Source organism: Artemia franciscana, chromosome 20 (assembly GCF_032884065.1).
Source record: "Artemia franciscana chromosome 20, ASM3288406v1, whole genome shotgun sequence".
Classification (NCBI taxonomy): domain Eukaryota; kingdom Metazoa; phylum Arthropoda; class Branchiopoda; order Anostraca; family Artemiidae; genus Artemia; species Artemia franciscana.
This window is the reverse complement of record NC_088882.1, coordinates 9,735,137-9,751,697: the sequence shown is the minus strand read 5'-3', so window position 1 is coordinate 9,751,697 and position 16,561 is coordinate 9,735,137. Positions and strand designations below refer to the sequence as shown.

The 16,561-nt window shown below is 36.2% G+C and overlaps 1 protein-coding gene across 1 annotated transcript in view; it reads left to right on the top strand.

The window, feature by feature from the left end:
* The window catches only part of LOC136039739 (tetratricopeptide repeat protein 28-like), a gene marked incomplete in the record, with an annotated part of 257,124 nt that overhangs the window by 151,066 nt on the left and 89,497 nt on the right, over positions 1 to 16,561 (top strand). Inside the window, 1 exon segment of the mRNA XM_065723577.1 lies at positions 4,057 to 4,261. Coding sequence (XP_065579649.1) covers positions 4,057 to 4,261 — 205 coding nt within the window.

Here is a 16,561-nt window from a genome sequence, read left to right as displayed (position 1 = left end):
AACTACGTTGTCCAAGAAGAGAAAATTTTCGCCTTAAAGCTTAATAGGTTCGATTTTAAAGTTTGTACTTGAATGTGGCATCGAATAGGATCTCGGTGACCCAAGATATCCCCAATGAGCTTCTAATGTACACACGATAATAAAGGGTAGACCATCCTTATTTTACTTTCAAATTTACTCATTTTTAATCAGGCTCATTATATTCTGCTGTTGACGTTGTTTAAGTAGCATGACTTCGTTTTTTAATCCTTTTTGATTTTTCACACATGGAACTGAACTTTTGTCAAAAAAATTAGATATGCTCAACCCATTAAGCTGACTCGGTGAATTAATAGCGAAATTGGTGGAGCAAATATAAGCTTTGTTCTCCATTACGGTGCAACCCGTGAGGCCTTGAAAATGAAAAGGTTAATGGTTCTTTCACGCTACGCCGTAGGACTTTCCGATTAACATGATTTAAAGGATCCTTCGGGTTGTGTTTTGGCGTTATTTTCTCCCCTTCATACTGGATTTCGGAGGGCTTAGTTATCTCACGTAAGAAATTGCGTTAACATATACGTAAGACGAAACTGGACACAAGAGCCTTGACTGAAGAAGTCAAACAAATTTCAACTTTTTATGTTTATAAGGTAAAATTGATCTTTTCAGTGAAAGCGTAATTGAGTTTTTAGAAGCTAGAAAATATTTATACAGCTCAAAAGACCCTGCTTTCTAAGAAAAAAACCCTGAAAACGTCTGAAAAAAAAGAAATAAAGAGAATTAAAAACGTAAGAAAAATTTGTTCCTTGTGGGAAATGTATAGAATCGAGCGAAGCCCTATCCTTGCTTATTATATATCTCACGTCACGAAAACTGCAGAAAAGTGAGAATGAGAAAGTGGAAAGCAAAGACGACGCTTGGAGCACGAACACTACGGGAATACGTCTGCTATGGCTATCTGACTTGTCTGCACTTTGCAACAGGAACTGGTCCTCTTCGTTTTTACCACAAAAATTCTCTTTCCCCAAGTGCAGCCATTTTCTTCGACGTTCTTCAGCCTATTTGAAAATTACGCTAGAAATATGCTTTCCAGCTCCAATTTCCGCGACTTGTCTGAATTCACTTTCCGAAAAAGCGGAAAGCGTTTCCTTGTCGCTAATACTGGAATGGAGACTTATTCCTCTCTGGCTTTATCCACAGACACACATTGAAAGTGACTCCTGATCTGCTTTCCATGTAGTAAAAACCACCCTTAGACTTCGCAAGGATAGCGGCAGTAGCGACTATCAAATCATCTTCGGTGTCGTTGTTTGCTGGTGCCATCTTTTGCAAATTCAAAGCTTCTCCGGATGATGGTCATGATGATTTTCTATGGTCGTGTTGAACTTACGTTATGACAAAATAGCGTTCCAGTGTGAAGGAAACAGCTTTGATATAAAGGGAGAGAAAAGTCCAAACCGGAAGATGAAACGTAGCAATCTTGGCATTAACCGTAACGTAGTCTCACGTTTTCGATGTGGATTGTCTTCAATGTTTCTTTCGCACTAACCTTTAGAACCTTTCACACCAGTATCTTTTAAGATTTTAAATTATGCTCTGTTTGGAGTTTTTCCTTAAGGTCAGTTTATGTTGCGTTATGGAAAAGTCAACGTAGCAAACATGTCTGGATGAGTAATTAATAAACTTTAAAAACAAATTAATAGACTTGCTAGAATGCCCTCCTGGAATGCCTTTCTCGCTTGATCAGAGTTTGAATCTCCATTTTAATTACCGATTTTTCCACTAGAACTATGTCTTTTGAACATCTTCTTAAAGGAATCAACAGACGGTTTCGAGCAGGGGCGTAGTTACAGCATTTTATTGGGGGAGGGGCAAGAGGGGTCTACTTCTGGAGAGAGTCAAGGTTCATGGGCTATGTTATAGCTTTTCTTCAAATTATTGGGGGGACTGCCCCCTCCAAACGACACCTCTGATTTCCAGGAAAAAAAAACCCTTTGCGAGACCATTTCAAATAGAGAAGCATGCGTCTTACAAAGCTGTGGGAGTCTATTGGAATTTCTTTTTATATTGTGTGTTTTTTTTTCTTCCCAATGTATATTGATGAATAAAATTATGAATGAACTGATTTGACCTACAAGCTGGACACAAAAAAAAGAAAGAAAAAATAGCGTCGTAAGTAATATTCCTCAATATCAATTTTGGCACATCTAATACTTTTTAGGAAGCACAGTTTCTGTTAGGCGTTAAAATTGGGCGTCAACATTTACATGCCAAATTCTAATTGACTTCAGTAAATTTCTCGAAGAAGTAGAGCTTGACAATAACATGAGACTTGGCTCTAAATTAATATTATCAGTGACTGCTGAGCAGTTTAAAAAAGACAAGTAGACCTAAGGGGCGGTCGAAAGATTTCTTATCAACATAACAAGCCCTGATGAAATGTCACTAATAACTTTGTGTAAGTTGGTGATGTTAGATAAAAAGTTAGTCTTTTTTTTTGGCTTGCTGATGGAATAGATTGAAGCACTAAGAACATAAAAATGAAAATATTTTTTTTTTACCTCCTGGACCCGTCTTGCTTCTATTCAAACTTGAAAAGCGCAATTCTTGTAAGTATTTCTTTTGGTTGTTTCAAAATTATGAAGTTTTTAGGACAGCATTACATTTTCCTTAGTGTTGCCACGCTAAGCTTTAAAAATGCACAACCAAAGCTAATAAGGTAAATTTTAGAACATGGGCCTTGGTTCGCCAACTCCTCTTACCCCAGTTTGCCCCTCCCCCTCCCAGCAAAAATTTATTTTCTTCAAAAATCTTGTCAAAACTAAGATAAGCCTTTAGTAATTCAAGTTTCTTCAGAAAAAGGGTCAGTTTTTGTTTTGGTATATCTTTACCTTTATGGTACTATATGGTTTATTTTTCAGGATTTGGACGACATTACAATATTGTTGGACAATGCTTTTACTTTGAAAATCCAGCATCAACACCCTGTTTATTCCCAAAGAGAGCTGCTCGTTCTCAAACTGTTTGTTGCCATATGTTCTTAGCTTATTTTGGTATAATTCCAGCTAATAACTAGAATTTTACCAAAAAAAGTTGCATAACTGCATATTAAGGTCTTTTTCATTTTAAATTGATTTCCTGATTTTCTGTTGTATAAGTTTTACCTAACCAGTTTCGACAACCAAATTTCATTTTCACTGTCCTTGGTACTGTAAAAAACGGGAAAAGGAGAAGGCTTTCTAGAACTTTATTCAACAACACTGACACCCTACGCCGAAAACAAAAGAAGGCTAAAGTATTATTATATATTTACAGTTTTTGTCATGGTTATAAGGCTGGACTTTTAAATCAGCATGAATTTAAGGAGAAGGTCGTTGCAAACAATTACAAGGGAGTTCAGAAATGCAAGGGAAGATTCGAGAACACAAGTGGCCTGATTGGTTAGCTTGAAAATATAGGATTAAGCATATTAACCAAGACGAATCTCAGTTGTACTGTTGATGTTGTTTGATTTTTTTTATGTGACCGACCATAGTCGGGAAAATTTTAAATAAATAAGGAACAAAACTGCCCCATTTAACTTGCTTACAATGTTTCCGGAAAAAGAGGTTCTTTCTTGAGTATGTAATTAAATAAAAAACAAGTTTTCTCAATGAAAGTAAAGAGTGACGTTAAAACTTCCGAACGCAAATTATTCTCCACATGAGGGGGGCTGCCTCCTCCTTAGCTGTTTTTGTCCCGGTTCTTTAAGAACGACTGGTCAACAAGAACCGAGCAACAGGTCAACCAACTGACCAAAGAACCGTGTAATTGGAGTGGAAGTATTTTTAAAGCACTATAAAACTTAAGTATAAATTCGGCAAATTCTCTCCCAATTTCCAATTCTTGCCGAAAAAGTTGTTTTGCAAAAATTTTCTTCAAGTTTTAAAAATTTTCTTCGAGCATGACTAGTTCAAGAATCAATCAAAATAAATAAAGACTAAAAAAGGGAGGAATTGCATAAGCCAATGTCCATTTATTTTACTCTTTTTTAATTCATTTTGTTCTTGGTAAAATCTCTATTAGTTTATTTTTCAGGCCATAACATATATGCAGCAAGATCTCAGCATTGCCAAGTCACTGAATGATACTGTTGGAGAATGTCGTGCACATGGCAACCTTGGCTCTGCCTACTTTAGTAAAGGGAATTACAAAGAAGCACTAACTTCTCATAGGTACCAGCTTATGTTGGCAATGAAATCAAAGGACACACAGACTGCAGCAACTGCCTTAACAAGCCTAGGTAAGTACTTTTGGCCAGCTTCCAGGAAAATAAATCTGGCTACGCCACCGTAACAAAAAAAAAACAATATAAAAAATGGCCTAGCACTTCGAAGGGAAAACAGCGCACAAGTTATTAAACATTCCCGTTAAAATTGTAGCGGCAACACTATGTAACCCATAGCAGTAGTATTTAAAACACGGGGTCGGGGTAAGGGGGCTTCATGTCGTTGTTGGGGGAGCGGGGTCTGGGAACGTTTTCTTTGTGATCTTCTTAAACCTTTTGAATTGTAAGCCTCTATGGGGCTTGGAATCTATTCACTGTTAAGCAGTAAGGTAAATAAAAGATGCTACGTGTTGCCAGGTTATTAAGATGGCGCTTTTGTGATATGCCGGAAACGGCGTAGGCGGTCAAGTTAAAACTTTCTTGAATTTTTTGGGGTGAAGTGGACCAAGATAGTAATATAAGCCAATTACCGACAGCTAGACTATGCTAATTCAAATGGTGCTATGTGACTTTATTGTAGAATTCAAAGCCACAGCCTATTCCCTCAAATTAAGTTAAATCTACCTTTTGGTTACTGGCTTTTATTCCTATTAGTAGCCTACTATTGTACTTTAACATCCTTTGAGCTAGGAAGGGAGCTAAATTGTGGCTTTCCGCTTTTTGTTAATTTGTTCTAAATTTCTTCGTACTAAAGTTCGTTCTGGATTTTGTTCCTGTTGGTACTATGGCATATTTATGTCGTTAATTACGGGAAGAGGGGCTCCAAATTAAGCTTAAGTGAATTTAACCTATTTGTAGTGTGGGGCGCTAATTTCTGTGGACAGAAGTTATTCAGCCTCCCTTTTCCCTAAATTTTGAAAAATAACCTTTTTTGGGGCACTTTCACTGATAATAATTTATGGTAAAATACATTTTACTCCTCTTCCCCTACATTTTCTTCTCTACAGTGGGCAATATGTTCCTCGTGAAGATTAAGAATGTTCTTCTGAAAATTCCATGAACTTGCCGTGCTGCTATGAGATTTAAAAACGTAATACATATTCGTATATACATGTTCGTACATGTTCGTATATACATGTTGTATATACATACATGTTCGTATAAAAACTTTACGAGACTCAGCCAAATTTGGTTTAAAAAAAATCCACTGCCCTTCAAGGTCTTATAGAAAAACGAGGCGGCAATATTAAGCCGATAGTGTTTAGTTGGTGGGGGTCAATGCGTGTCTTTAACATGTTTAAAATTTAAAAAGTACTTACGACTTACAGCCTTTTTTTCTAGTAATAGCTAAGTCTGTCTGGCGACAAGAATAAAAAACAAAACATTGGCTAATGGAGCAAAATTATTTACCTCTCATCCCAATACAAGTTTCAAAGTCGTCTTGAACTCCCCCCTCCTGCCCACTAACAAAATTATTTCTAAAATTCGTGGTAGTCTTACCAAATTCTAAGTTCGGAATACTTATTTACGAAGTGAAAAGATCCCCCTCATTTTTAAACAAATTCTTTATCCATGGACATCCGTGAAATAGTTCAAGGACAATTTTTTCCCCACAAGTGTAACTTTTACCCAAAAAGGAATTAATTATCAGTATTTTATTTGATTTTTACCTACTTTTTAAGGACTACTGATTTATTTCGCTTCTTGTAAATGGAAAAAAAATCTGCTTAAAAATGCTCTATCGCCTGAACTAGTCAAGCTTGTCAATAGGTTTCACACCTCTGCTGTATATATGTACTATGGTATATACATATATATATATATATATATATATATATATAGAAATATAGATATATGTATTATATGTACAAATATAATATATAGTATTATAATATGTTTTTTATGCAAATAATATGACATCTGCTGCGTCGATGCATGCAAATAATGCTAGTTCTTATAAATTGGTTGATTTAAAAGTTATAGTTTTAAGGCAGGAGTTAAAAAAATTTTTGAATTAATTGTGATTGTCAGTATTTGACAATTAAACCTGAGTGAGCCAGTTAAACCCGAGGTGACGATTCATGAAAGAATAGAGATGGGTTTTCTTTATATTTGCAGACACTTGCAAGTTATATAAGCTAAGATAATTGTTAATCTCAGTAGTCAGAAGAGATGTTCAAATAAACTATTGGAAATTAGTATAACGACATAGGAAGTTTCTAGTCTTAACTTGATTTAAAGGTTAGGCTATAGTTTTAAGGCAGGAGTTAAAAAAATCTTCGAATTAATTGTCATTGTCAGTATTTGACAATTAAACCTGGATATTTCTTATTCAAATTTTCTTATATCCCCTCCCCCCTCCTCAAGAAATAATTGTGCGTAAGTGCCTGCTTTAGTCCTTCGGGGTGCATGCTTTCTGTTTGGAAAATATATTTGGTATTTATCTGTTAGACAGTAAAAACTCAAGAATTTGGATCTATAAAATCAGACAATAACCGGTTTATTGCTGTTTGTATATGGAAAAAATTAGCTTTGGCCTAGTGGAAAACTACGTCGTAGCTATATTTTAATAAATATATATGTGGTATGTTGGTTAGATATTTTGCATGCAGTTCCGCTGTACTTAACTCCCCCCAACCCCCTAATGTGCAAATATACAGCCGAAATTATATATATCCTGTCTTATCTCCCAACCGTCTCAATTGTTTCACCCACATGCCTGTAGATCCAAATTCTCGAGTGTGTACTGGTTTACAGATAAGTACCATGTATTTAGTTATGATAGGCTACAATGATTTGTCCATAATTGTTTTATTTTATTTAAGAACGAGCCAGAAAAATCGTCTAAAAAATCCATCTGTGTATAGCACCTAAGCCCTATTCGGTTTATGATCTATTTGCTGTAAGGTGCATTGGTGTTTGTTGTTTGACTGGCAAGTTGCTAATGGATGCTAACAAATTAGACCTAAACCAATGATTTTATCGTTGCCTGTGTTGACAGTTCAAATTGCTTCTTTTCACCAAGGACTAGCCCTTCTGTTTGACAAAACCTCATCTGATAGTTTGCTGAATAATGTTTTTAGTCCAAGATTTTGCTGGTTCTCTTTACTTTCCTATCAGAGAACTCAGCAAGGGTAATAAAAAAGGTGTTATGGGATATTTTTTGTTATGCTAAATTTGTGTCTATGTTACTATGAAAGACCAAAATCTGGTGAATGTCGACATTCACCGGTGAAAGTCCAAAATAAGGATATTTAATACATATTTTGGACATACCCCAAGCGAATATGTGTTTGTTGACCAGTCAGCTTTGTCAGTCTTATGCAGGGTTTGATGGTGACAGGTTAGGTTATAAATCTCAGAAATGAATTAGAAATCCGGTTAGAATTTCAGAAATGCTCAATATTCACCATTAGTGCATGGTGAATTTCAACCATTCGGGTCTGCAGACATAGTGGGTCTGCATGCCTAATGTCTTAGGTACAATTATTCTGCGTATTAAGTAGTAAGAAGTGTTTTCTAACTTCACACTGTCCAAATACTATACCCCCCCCCCAGTAATGTGCAAATATATAGCACAAATTATATACTTTCCATCTTTTCTGTTCTCTTTGTCTTGTCTCACTCTTAGCTGAAAGAAACTAACGAAAAAACCGGTTCTATAATGGGTCAATGAATGAACAATTTTAGAGTTATGGCGTATATCATACAAGTAACATATAACATTCATTACTGTAGCGAATTTACCTTACCCCTTAACGGGCAAATATATACCCTGAATTGTATATATGCACGGAATTTTCTATACGTCACTCTTTTCTTCAAACTTATTTAATGATTTATCAAAACGACGGAAAATTCATCGAATATATACGATTCAGTGTATACATGTGACCATTAGGGGGAAGTTAGTGAAGTAAATTTGTAATGGAAATAAATTTTATATTTAGATCCAGGATGAAATTCTGATTCTAAAGATATGTTTATTTATTAGCTATCTCGATAATCAGTTAATTCAAAAATTTACCCTCGAAGTAATTTCTTAGTTCAGGGAAAAATTAACTCTTTTTTTTTATTCTCCCTTTTTTATAGCTCCGCTCTTAGACTCGGCTCGCTTTGCCTGAACCGAAATCAAAATAAGAGAATTAATGGTAGGCACGCCACTTGCCTGGGTAGATAATTTAAAGTGCCGAAACCCTATAGGCAAATGTGTATTCTCCTGATAAGCCCTTGTGTTGGGTTGTTGCCTCATTATTTGTCTTTTTTTATGTTTGGTAAATGACAACTTATACTTACTGACGACACGATTGCCTGTCCATGATTATTCTTTATGGTTGCTTGTGTATGGCTATGCTGTTTGACCTATGTGATTGTATGGATGAGTAGGGTTAAGGCCTCATTCAAGTGCTGATCTATATTAATCACTAATGTAGGAAAACAGTCTTCCTTTTTTCCTTCTGTCTTTTTTTTCTTTTTTCTTTTTTTATGCGTTTGTGCTGTTGCATTGGTGATTTCTCTTCGTTATATATATATATATATATATATATATATATATATATATATATATATATATATATATATATATATATATATATATATTACATTGACCAAATAATGATGTAACTCCAACACCATTTTGGTTTTTTACAAATAAAAAAGCACTGATGTTTACTTCCCAGTTTTAATGCATAATTTTGGTTCTTAATGCATGGTATATAACCCACGAAATTTCAATTTGTACTTTAAATAGCTGAATAGCAAAAAATATCAATATATGAATCGTCTGAAATTGCGATATTGATATTTTTCCTGAAGCTACTTATACTCAATTTGCCAAGTATTGTAATATGTCTGCTGAAAAATGAATTAAACATTAAAGGTAGGTACTCACACAGGATTTTTTCTTGGGGGAGGGGTAGGCAGCAGGAAACAACTAAATTATTTGTTATTTTGAATTAGGAGGTGCCCCAGAAATTTAGAATTTTGGGTAGTCCAGGCCTTGAGGCCCCTCCTTCCTGGGTGTCTCCCTACATCAACCTTTTCTTTCAATTTTGATCAGTTTTACGAAAAAATATTGCCATGTTCGTTTTGTTTTTGGGGAGGTGGCGGCTCGTGGTAACTTGGCCTTATACCACCACCCTTCCCACTGGATGTTGCCTTGGAAAAGCAGAAAATAAAATATATAACTTGGGTTTTAGTTGTTAGATTGACCGTAGAATAGATATTAAACACCCCACGATAAAATTCAGTAAATAAATAGCTACCCTTGTCCATAATTAGTGAAACTCTAAAACTCGAAATTTTAAAGAATATACTAATCTAAAAGTTCTAAATTCTATGATGATTCCAAATGTAAAATAAAGTTTATGGAACGACATGTATTTTATCACTATATACAGACTAAACACATAGATTTGTACCTGACTAAGAAAACAAACAAAGAAAATCTAATTATGTAGAACGTAAAAGTTTTACGAGTCTATTATGCAGATATTTGGCTTTCTGGAAATCCCCGTTGCATTCGATATAACCCACGCCACCTTACTATACCCGCTGTACCATGGACATTAAAATAAATCAATTTTTGCCCTCTGGCCCCCCTCAGGTCTATTTACAAATGAAAACCGCTATTTTCTAAAGTTTTCCTTTTGCTTGTCTGAAAATTATAAAGTTCCAAGACAGTACCAAGAAATGTCAAACGCTAGATGACGTTCGGAATTTTTTTCGACAAAAGTGCCGATACAAAAATTAGAACCCTCCCCCCCATGTACCTATATTTTGCTAAGTCTGCTGAAAAGGGACTATAAACATCACAGAAAGGGCTAATATAGTTAAATTATGTTTTTTCGTATGGTATCTTTAAATATATTTGCCTGGCAATCTGCATTAAAATGCTTTTTTCTTGGCTTGAAACTGAATAAATGTTAAAAGAAAGAAACTTTAGAAGGATTCTAGGTAAGTATAACTAGTACATACTTTCTAAGTACCGTCGATAAAATAACTTTTTCAACGATAATGGCTGTACATATATGGATTTGCTATCGACCAAGACATACGACAAAACCAAGTTGAGCTATCGTAAAATCTTGGGCTGGAGTTTAATTTTCGTTTTTAAAGGCATTCTCAAAGATTTATGTCTGTATCTTAGCCGTACAGAGTCAGAATACTATAAAGTGTGACATCAAGGTTGGAGTAATTCTAGTGTGGAGACAGGCACTTACGCAAGAGTTAGAGATTCAATTAGCTCCAGCTCTAATCGTTGTTTCTCCTAGCTCATTCTACTGAGTTTTGTAATGATGGAAATGAAGGGTTATTTCCTTAAAAAAAAGAGTTAAATCTTTCGATTCTGGACTATGACTCTATTTCAAGACTTGCCTCTTGAAATAGAAAGAGAAAAAAATAATGGTTAAAATCTTTTGATTCTGGACTGTGACTCTTTTTCAAGACTTGTCTCTTATTTTTGTGTTTACCCCGTTCCCCCTTATTAAATAGGAGGGTGTCGGTATTCCAGACTTACTTACATACTTAGACATAGCTCCTCCTACGCCGACTGGCACATAGGGCAATAACGGTTGCTCTCCACGACGACCTCTAAAGAGCTTGCGGCCACAGCGCTTCCAAAGGCGTTCCCGCCATACATTGTACCTAGTAGCACCCTTCATCAGTCAAGCTTCGCTATCTGCCATCCACGTCTTCTAGTACCATGGGGCGCCCAGCACCAGAAATTGTGGGGAAGCCTGTCATCACTCTTACGGACCATTTAGCCCCAATACCGCCAACTACCACTCTGGATTTTTTGAATGATCAGTGATCGCTTTGTTTTTTTTTTACGTAACAATGTGCTCGTAATTTTTTCAGAGCAATGTATTCGAAGGAAGGCAGTTAGTTTAAAAATCTTTTAATTGTTTCTCAAGCTTGTACGCGTACATTAGTGCAGAGGGGACATTATAAATCGGAGTTTATGTTTCAGAGAATATGCAGAGTTTTCCAAGAACTTCAGTAATTTGTTAAAAGCATTGCCTGCATAAGCATCACGTTTGATAATTTCGCGGTCCATCGGAACTAACGACCGGTGACCAGCCTTACCACAGCCTATATAGACACCAGTTGCGCAAACATTTTTCAAAAGCAGCACATTGCTATCTTCGCGACAAAAATAGGCGCGGCGTCAAAAACAGACACTCCCGTACTTGGAAACTGGATTCTGAAGAGGCAACATGTGCGGCGTGGTATTTAAGTCGATTACGATAAAATGGCTGGATAGTTCGGATGACAGTCGCACAAAATACAGCAAAGAACATGCTTTATTGTACATTTTTTCGCATTCTTTCGCTATAAATGTGAGACCTCCACTGCTTTCTTCTGATAACATTACACACCCACGGTGGTCACCACAGTAATTTCTGTTTTCGCTCCCGGAATAGAGCCAAGATCTTTCCACGCTGATTGGCTGTGAGAGCGTCGGAGGTTAACGCCTAGTCTAAAAATGTGTGTGGAAATCCTTCTATGGGCAAAATACGACTCTGCGTAACTGGTGTCTATGTAGGCTAGGCTGCCAAATTGACACATTTTATGTCAAAATGACACAGTTAGATGTTGCGTGACACAATGACACATTCAGTCGAAATGATGACACAATCGACGCAAATGACACATTTTTCGATAAAAAAAATGACAAAATCGACGAAAATGAAACATTTTTCAAAAAAATGACACAATTTTCTCATCCAAGTGTTGTTTTTTAAATGGTAATAAAAGAAAAGTAAAATTTCAGTTTTCTACCTCAAGAAAGGCTACAAATTAACGGAGGGGAATAGCACTACCTAACGGTGCCAGTAGTACACAAACAGTGCGGAATGCAGGACAGATACCATCACCATATTTAAAATTTAAACCACGAGAAGAAAACATCCATAGGTGGAAATTTCAAATCAAAATGCACGTTGAATATCTAAACTTAATTGGCTGCTTGATTGAGTATGTGATGTAGTCAACTGGTGCGTACTTAATAGTAAAAAGTAAACAGCGTGCAGTTTACCAAAGCTGTATGCATAAGCAACAACTCACATTTTTAAGAGTACAGGAGGGGTATCCCACCTCGGATGAGATTCCAAATTTCAAGAGAAGTCTTTCCTTCAGAATAATCCATCTGGCTTAAAAAGGCACCAACAAATATGACAAAAATACTAGATTGAAGCTAGTTGAATGGCTTATATATAGAGTAAATAAACACAGCTTCAAAATTTCTAACTGAACATACTTCTATTTTCAAACAAGATTACTTCATCCTAACCAAACCTTGTTTCACTTAAAAAGGATGAAAACGGTCAACAAGATCAGTTGATTGAATTTGGAGTTCCAGAGTAGTGACACTCGGCTTCACAAACTCTTTTCCAGCTCAAGGGCAACCATGAAGTCTATCATAAAGTCTTTTGTCAGAACTGACGTCTTAGAGAATGATGATGCTTTTGTCATACCCATGATCTCTGGCTGTTTCAAGGAAATCTCCGAGATTTCTTTTGGTCCAAATACCGAAATACGTGTGCTGAAATACAAGGATGTGATACCCTCGAATGATCTCAAACAGTTTAGGTTGAACTGCCTGAACTTCCACGTAGGAGTTATCAAACAAATGAGGAAATGAATTGATCATTCTGATCCTACTCTAAAAGCTCTGGCTTGTTTAGACCCAGTGACTGCTTTGAGCTGAAAAGTTGACACTCTTGTGGGACTGACTGGTCGGTTCAGCAGCTTACCTGGGAAACATAAAGGTGAAGTAGAAAGGTCAAGGAATGTAATAGAGACTCAGTGGATCTTGATGAGTGAGCACAGGGATGAGATTATCAGAACCATGGGAACTGAAATGAATACGAAAGATGCTCAAGGCAAGCCACAGTTCGAAGAGCTGTCCCTTTTCATGCTAAATCTGTGTACTCTGCCGCATTCCAGTGCAGCTGCAGAACGTCAATTTTCAGTTCTATCAAATATAAAAACGAAACTCAGGAACAGTCTACTTCTCGACACGATAGACTCACTGATGCCTGCAAAGCAGCTGGTCTATCGTACCTCAGGAACCGTGCACGACTGGGAAATTCCTTCCGATATGCGGAAGAATTTTATGGCCTGGTACAAGGAGAAAGAAGAAGAGACCAATGAGTCCTAGATATAGCCAGGGTCGAATATACTTGAAGTTCTGGGGAGGGGGTCTGTGTGTGAGAGGCTATAAAGTTGTTTAGTGCTTATATATCTGATATTCATCTGTAATTTTTAGAACAAATATGCGATTGACTTTGGCTTATATTTTTCCTCGGTCTCTAGGTCCATTAGAAGTACGATTGTAACCATTAAGACAGGAAGACGGCTTAGTAGTATTGTTGGTTCAAGCTAAGCTTCAATGAGGGCACAATGAACCACAGACAACTTGATAGACAAATAGTTGGAACTGTTTTTTCTGGGAACTAAGTTCCGATTGCCGAGTCAAAGTGACATACTGTACAAGAGAAGAAAAGTAGGCACAAAGCATGTTAAAACAAAAAGAAGCATGTTCAGGCGTTATACTTCATTTTTACGAATTTCTTCTCGATTGAATCCAGGTCTCAGACAAGTTTTATGCTCGCAAACTAAAAAGCTCAAACGCACCTACTGTGGTCTTGTATTTTTCCATTTTCGAAGGTGTCAACTAAAGCTTAGCCGATTACGATTACGACGTCATGCGAAAAGTATTTAATTTCTGTCGGAATTGATTGTCCCAAAAACTTTTATAAATGTAAACTTGCCTCGTTGGCCGCCCAGACACAAATTCATAGTGTGAACATTCAATAAATTGAATGTTCCTATTACTTTCATGACAACATAAAACCGTCTCGATCCCAAGATAATAGTTTAAGGTTAAGTTTACTCCCTTTTGAACTGATTTGGAAAAGATTATATAATCAAAACTCTAAATAAAGATTTAACAATTAAATATGATACCACTTGTAGCAAAAAAAAAATATGACACATTTTGTGATACATTATGGAATTTGAGATGACACAAGCAGCACATTTTCGGAAAAAATATGACACACTCCTTAAAAAAAATTTGGCAGCCCTGAGGCTGTGAGCCTCACATTGTATTGACGTTTTTGCGCTTGAAATTTGCCTTTCGGGCTATGATTGACAAAGCAATTTGTGCGGGTGTTTCAGAGCCTATGGTTGAGTGGGGAATTCCCGGAAAAGGTTTAAAACTTATGCCTTAGATCTAAGAACCTCATCGGATGCAAAAGATACCCAGGACAGAGAAGATTTTAGTGTCTTTTGATTTTGGTCAGCAGTTTATACAGGATATGCCACTTCTTTTTTTATTTATTTATCTTTTATGTCTCTGTTTCTTGAAAGGTTTTTTGTAACTGATTGCTCAGAAGAAAAGCTCAAATTGTGGTACCACAAGAAATCTTTTATATACATTATTCTCAGCTTAAATTTGCATGCATATTTTCCCAAATTGTTATTTTCGTTGCATACCATTCAAATTTGAAAGCAAATAATAGAGTTGAGAAAATAGTTGGATTGAAGTACTATTGAAAGGGGAGGGGCTAACTAATAATCTCCTTTATTTTGAGTTGAAGAATTGAATTTTTATCACTGGTTGAACGGAATTTGTGAGGAAAGATCACATATACACTGCGTCCTGGAAAGGGACTGTGGTTTCCAATTATTGTCTCTCTCCTTTAGTACAGAATTGGAGTTACGCCCTACATATCGTCGCGAGTAAACCGGTTTCCACATTACGTGTGTAGTTTTCTGTACTAAGTGGTGAAGTTACGCCACGTTAAACATAACCTTTCACACTTATGTGTCCTTTCACACTAGATTAAGGCCGTGATTAAGTGAACTTGAAAAAATTGAGATTCAAAATTGAAGTTCGGGTAGTCTTTTGTCTCCCAATTCTCTAGAGACCGTCGATTGACAAAATCCCTTCAAATAGAACTTATTCATTGGCGGAAATAGCAGGTTAATTGTACCAGCTTGTCAATTTGGTCTCTAGGGCGATCTGAAACGATTCTTTCTGGCAACCGACTTGTAAAAATTTCAGGTAGCTGAAAATATTCTAGGGGACTGTTCGAAAACAGGAAAACATCGAAAAATGGTTGCAATCTACTTACAGGTTATTGTCTTCTGCTCATGATAGTACCGGTTTTGTTCTAAAAGCAATATCCTTCATAGAGTACACCTGTGAAAAAGAGCTAGACATTTTCTAAGATTCCTAAGCAATTAGAGGAAATAGAGCAAAATCCTAGCAAACATTTTGCAGTATTTTCAAGAGGCTACAGCCTGATATTAAAAGCGGTATCTTCCGCCAATGAATACTTGTGTACTTTTTAAATATAAATTTTCAATTTAACATGTTTCAAGTTTTATCAGTTCACTTAATTACGGCTTTAACCTAAAATTTATTAAACCATTAAGATAATCGTCGAAAATCATCACAACAATCATGAGCAAATTATTCAAAAGCTAAAGTTGTGAAATGGATATCCAAGTTGGAGAGGGACCTTGGAGAGGATATTCAGGACCTTGCGGCAGTATGACTTGTGATGGAGCATTTTAGTTGTCATCTACTAGTTCTCTAAATGGGGATTGTGTTTATCAATGATGATTCGCTAATTATTTGTTAATGAACTTCTAAGGTTGATCAATATTTTGTCATTTCCAAGATGTAAACACCTACAAGACAAAATTAAATTTGAGTGTCAGTCTTTTCAGGTCTTTTTTTGGAGAGGGGGATCGAAATTAAAAAAAGAACCTAATAAATAAAGAGATCCGCGCGGAAAATATAGAAGAAATTGTAACAAGCTTGAGATTGTAGGGGTAGACCGAAGGTAACCGTCCTGTGTTCATGTCCAGCTGTGACTATAGTTGTCTTTCCCAAAAGAAGTGTATGCCACTAACGTCATTTCAATTTGAAATAATGTACTGGCTATTGAATGTGTTGAGTATACTTACTTGAAATGATGGTTCGGGGACAGGTGAGGTAGTCCACCCGCCATATGCTCCGTGTTTTTATGTGTTTATTTATTTTTCTTTTACACACAAAAAGCAAAAATAGCTATTTGGTGTTTAATTGATAACAAAATGGAAAGACGAAATAAAACAACACAAAAATGACTGCAAACGCTATAAAAGAAAAAATACAACTTCGCTGAAGGAAAAAATGCAAAAGCTGCAAATTTTTCACTTCAGACAAACATACACCAGTATATTAATATTCATAAATCTTCGTCTGGAGGACAGTACCACCGTTCAGAGGTGACGATTCAAGAGTAGAGATGGGTGATCTATTTAGAAATATGGGGGGGGGAATCCCCCCTTCCAACCTAGCCCCTAGCTAGGCTG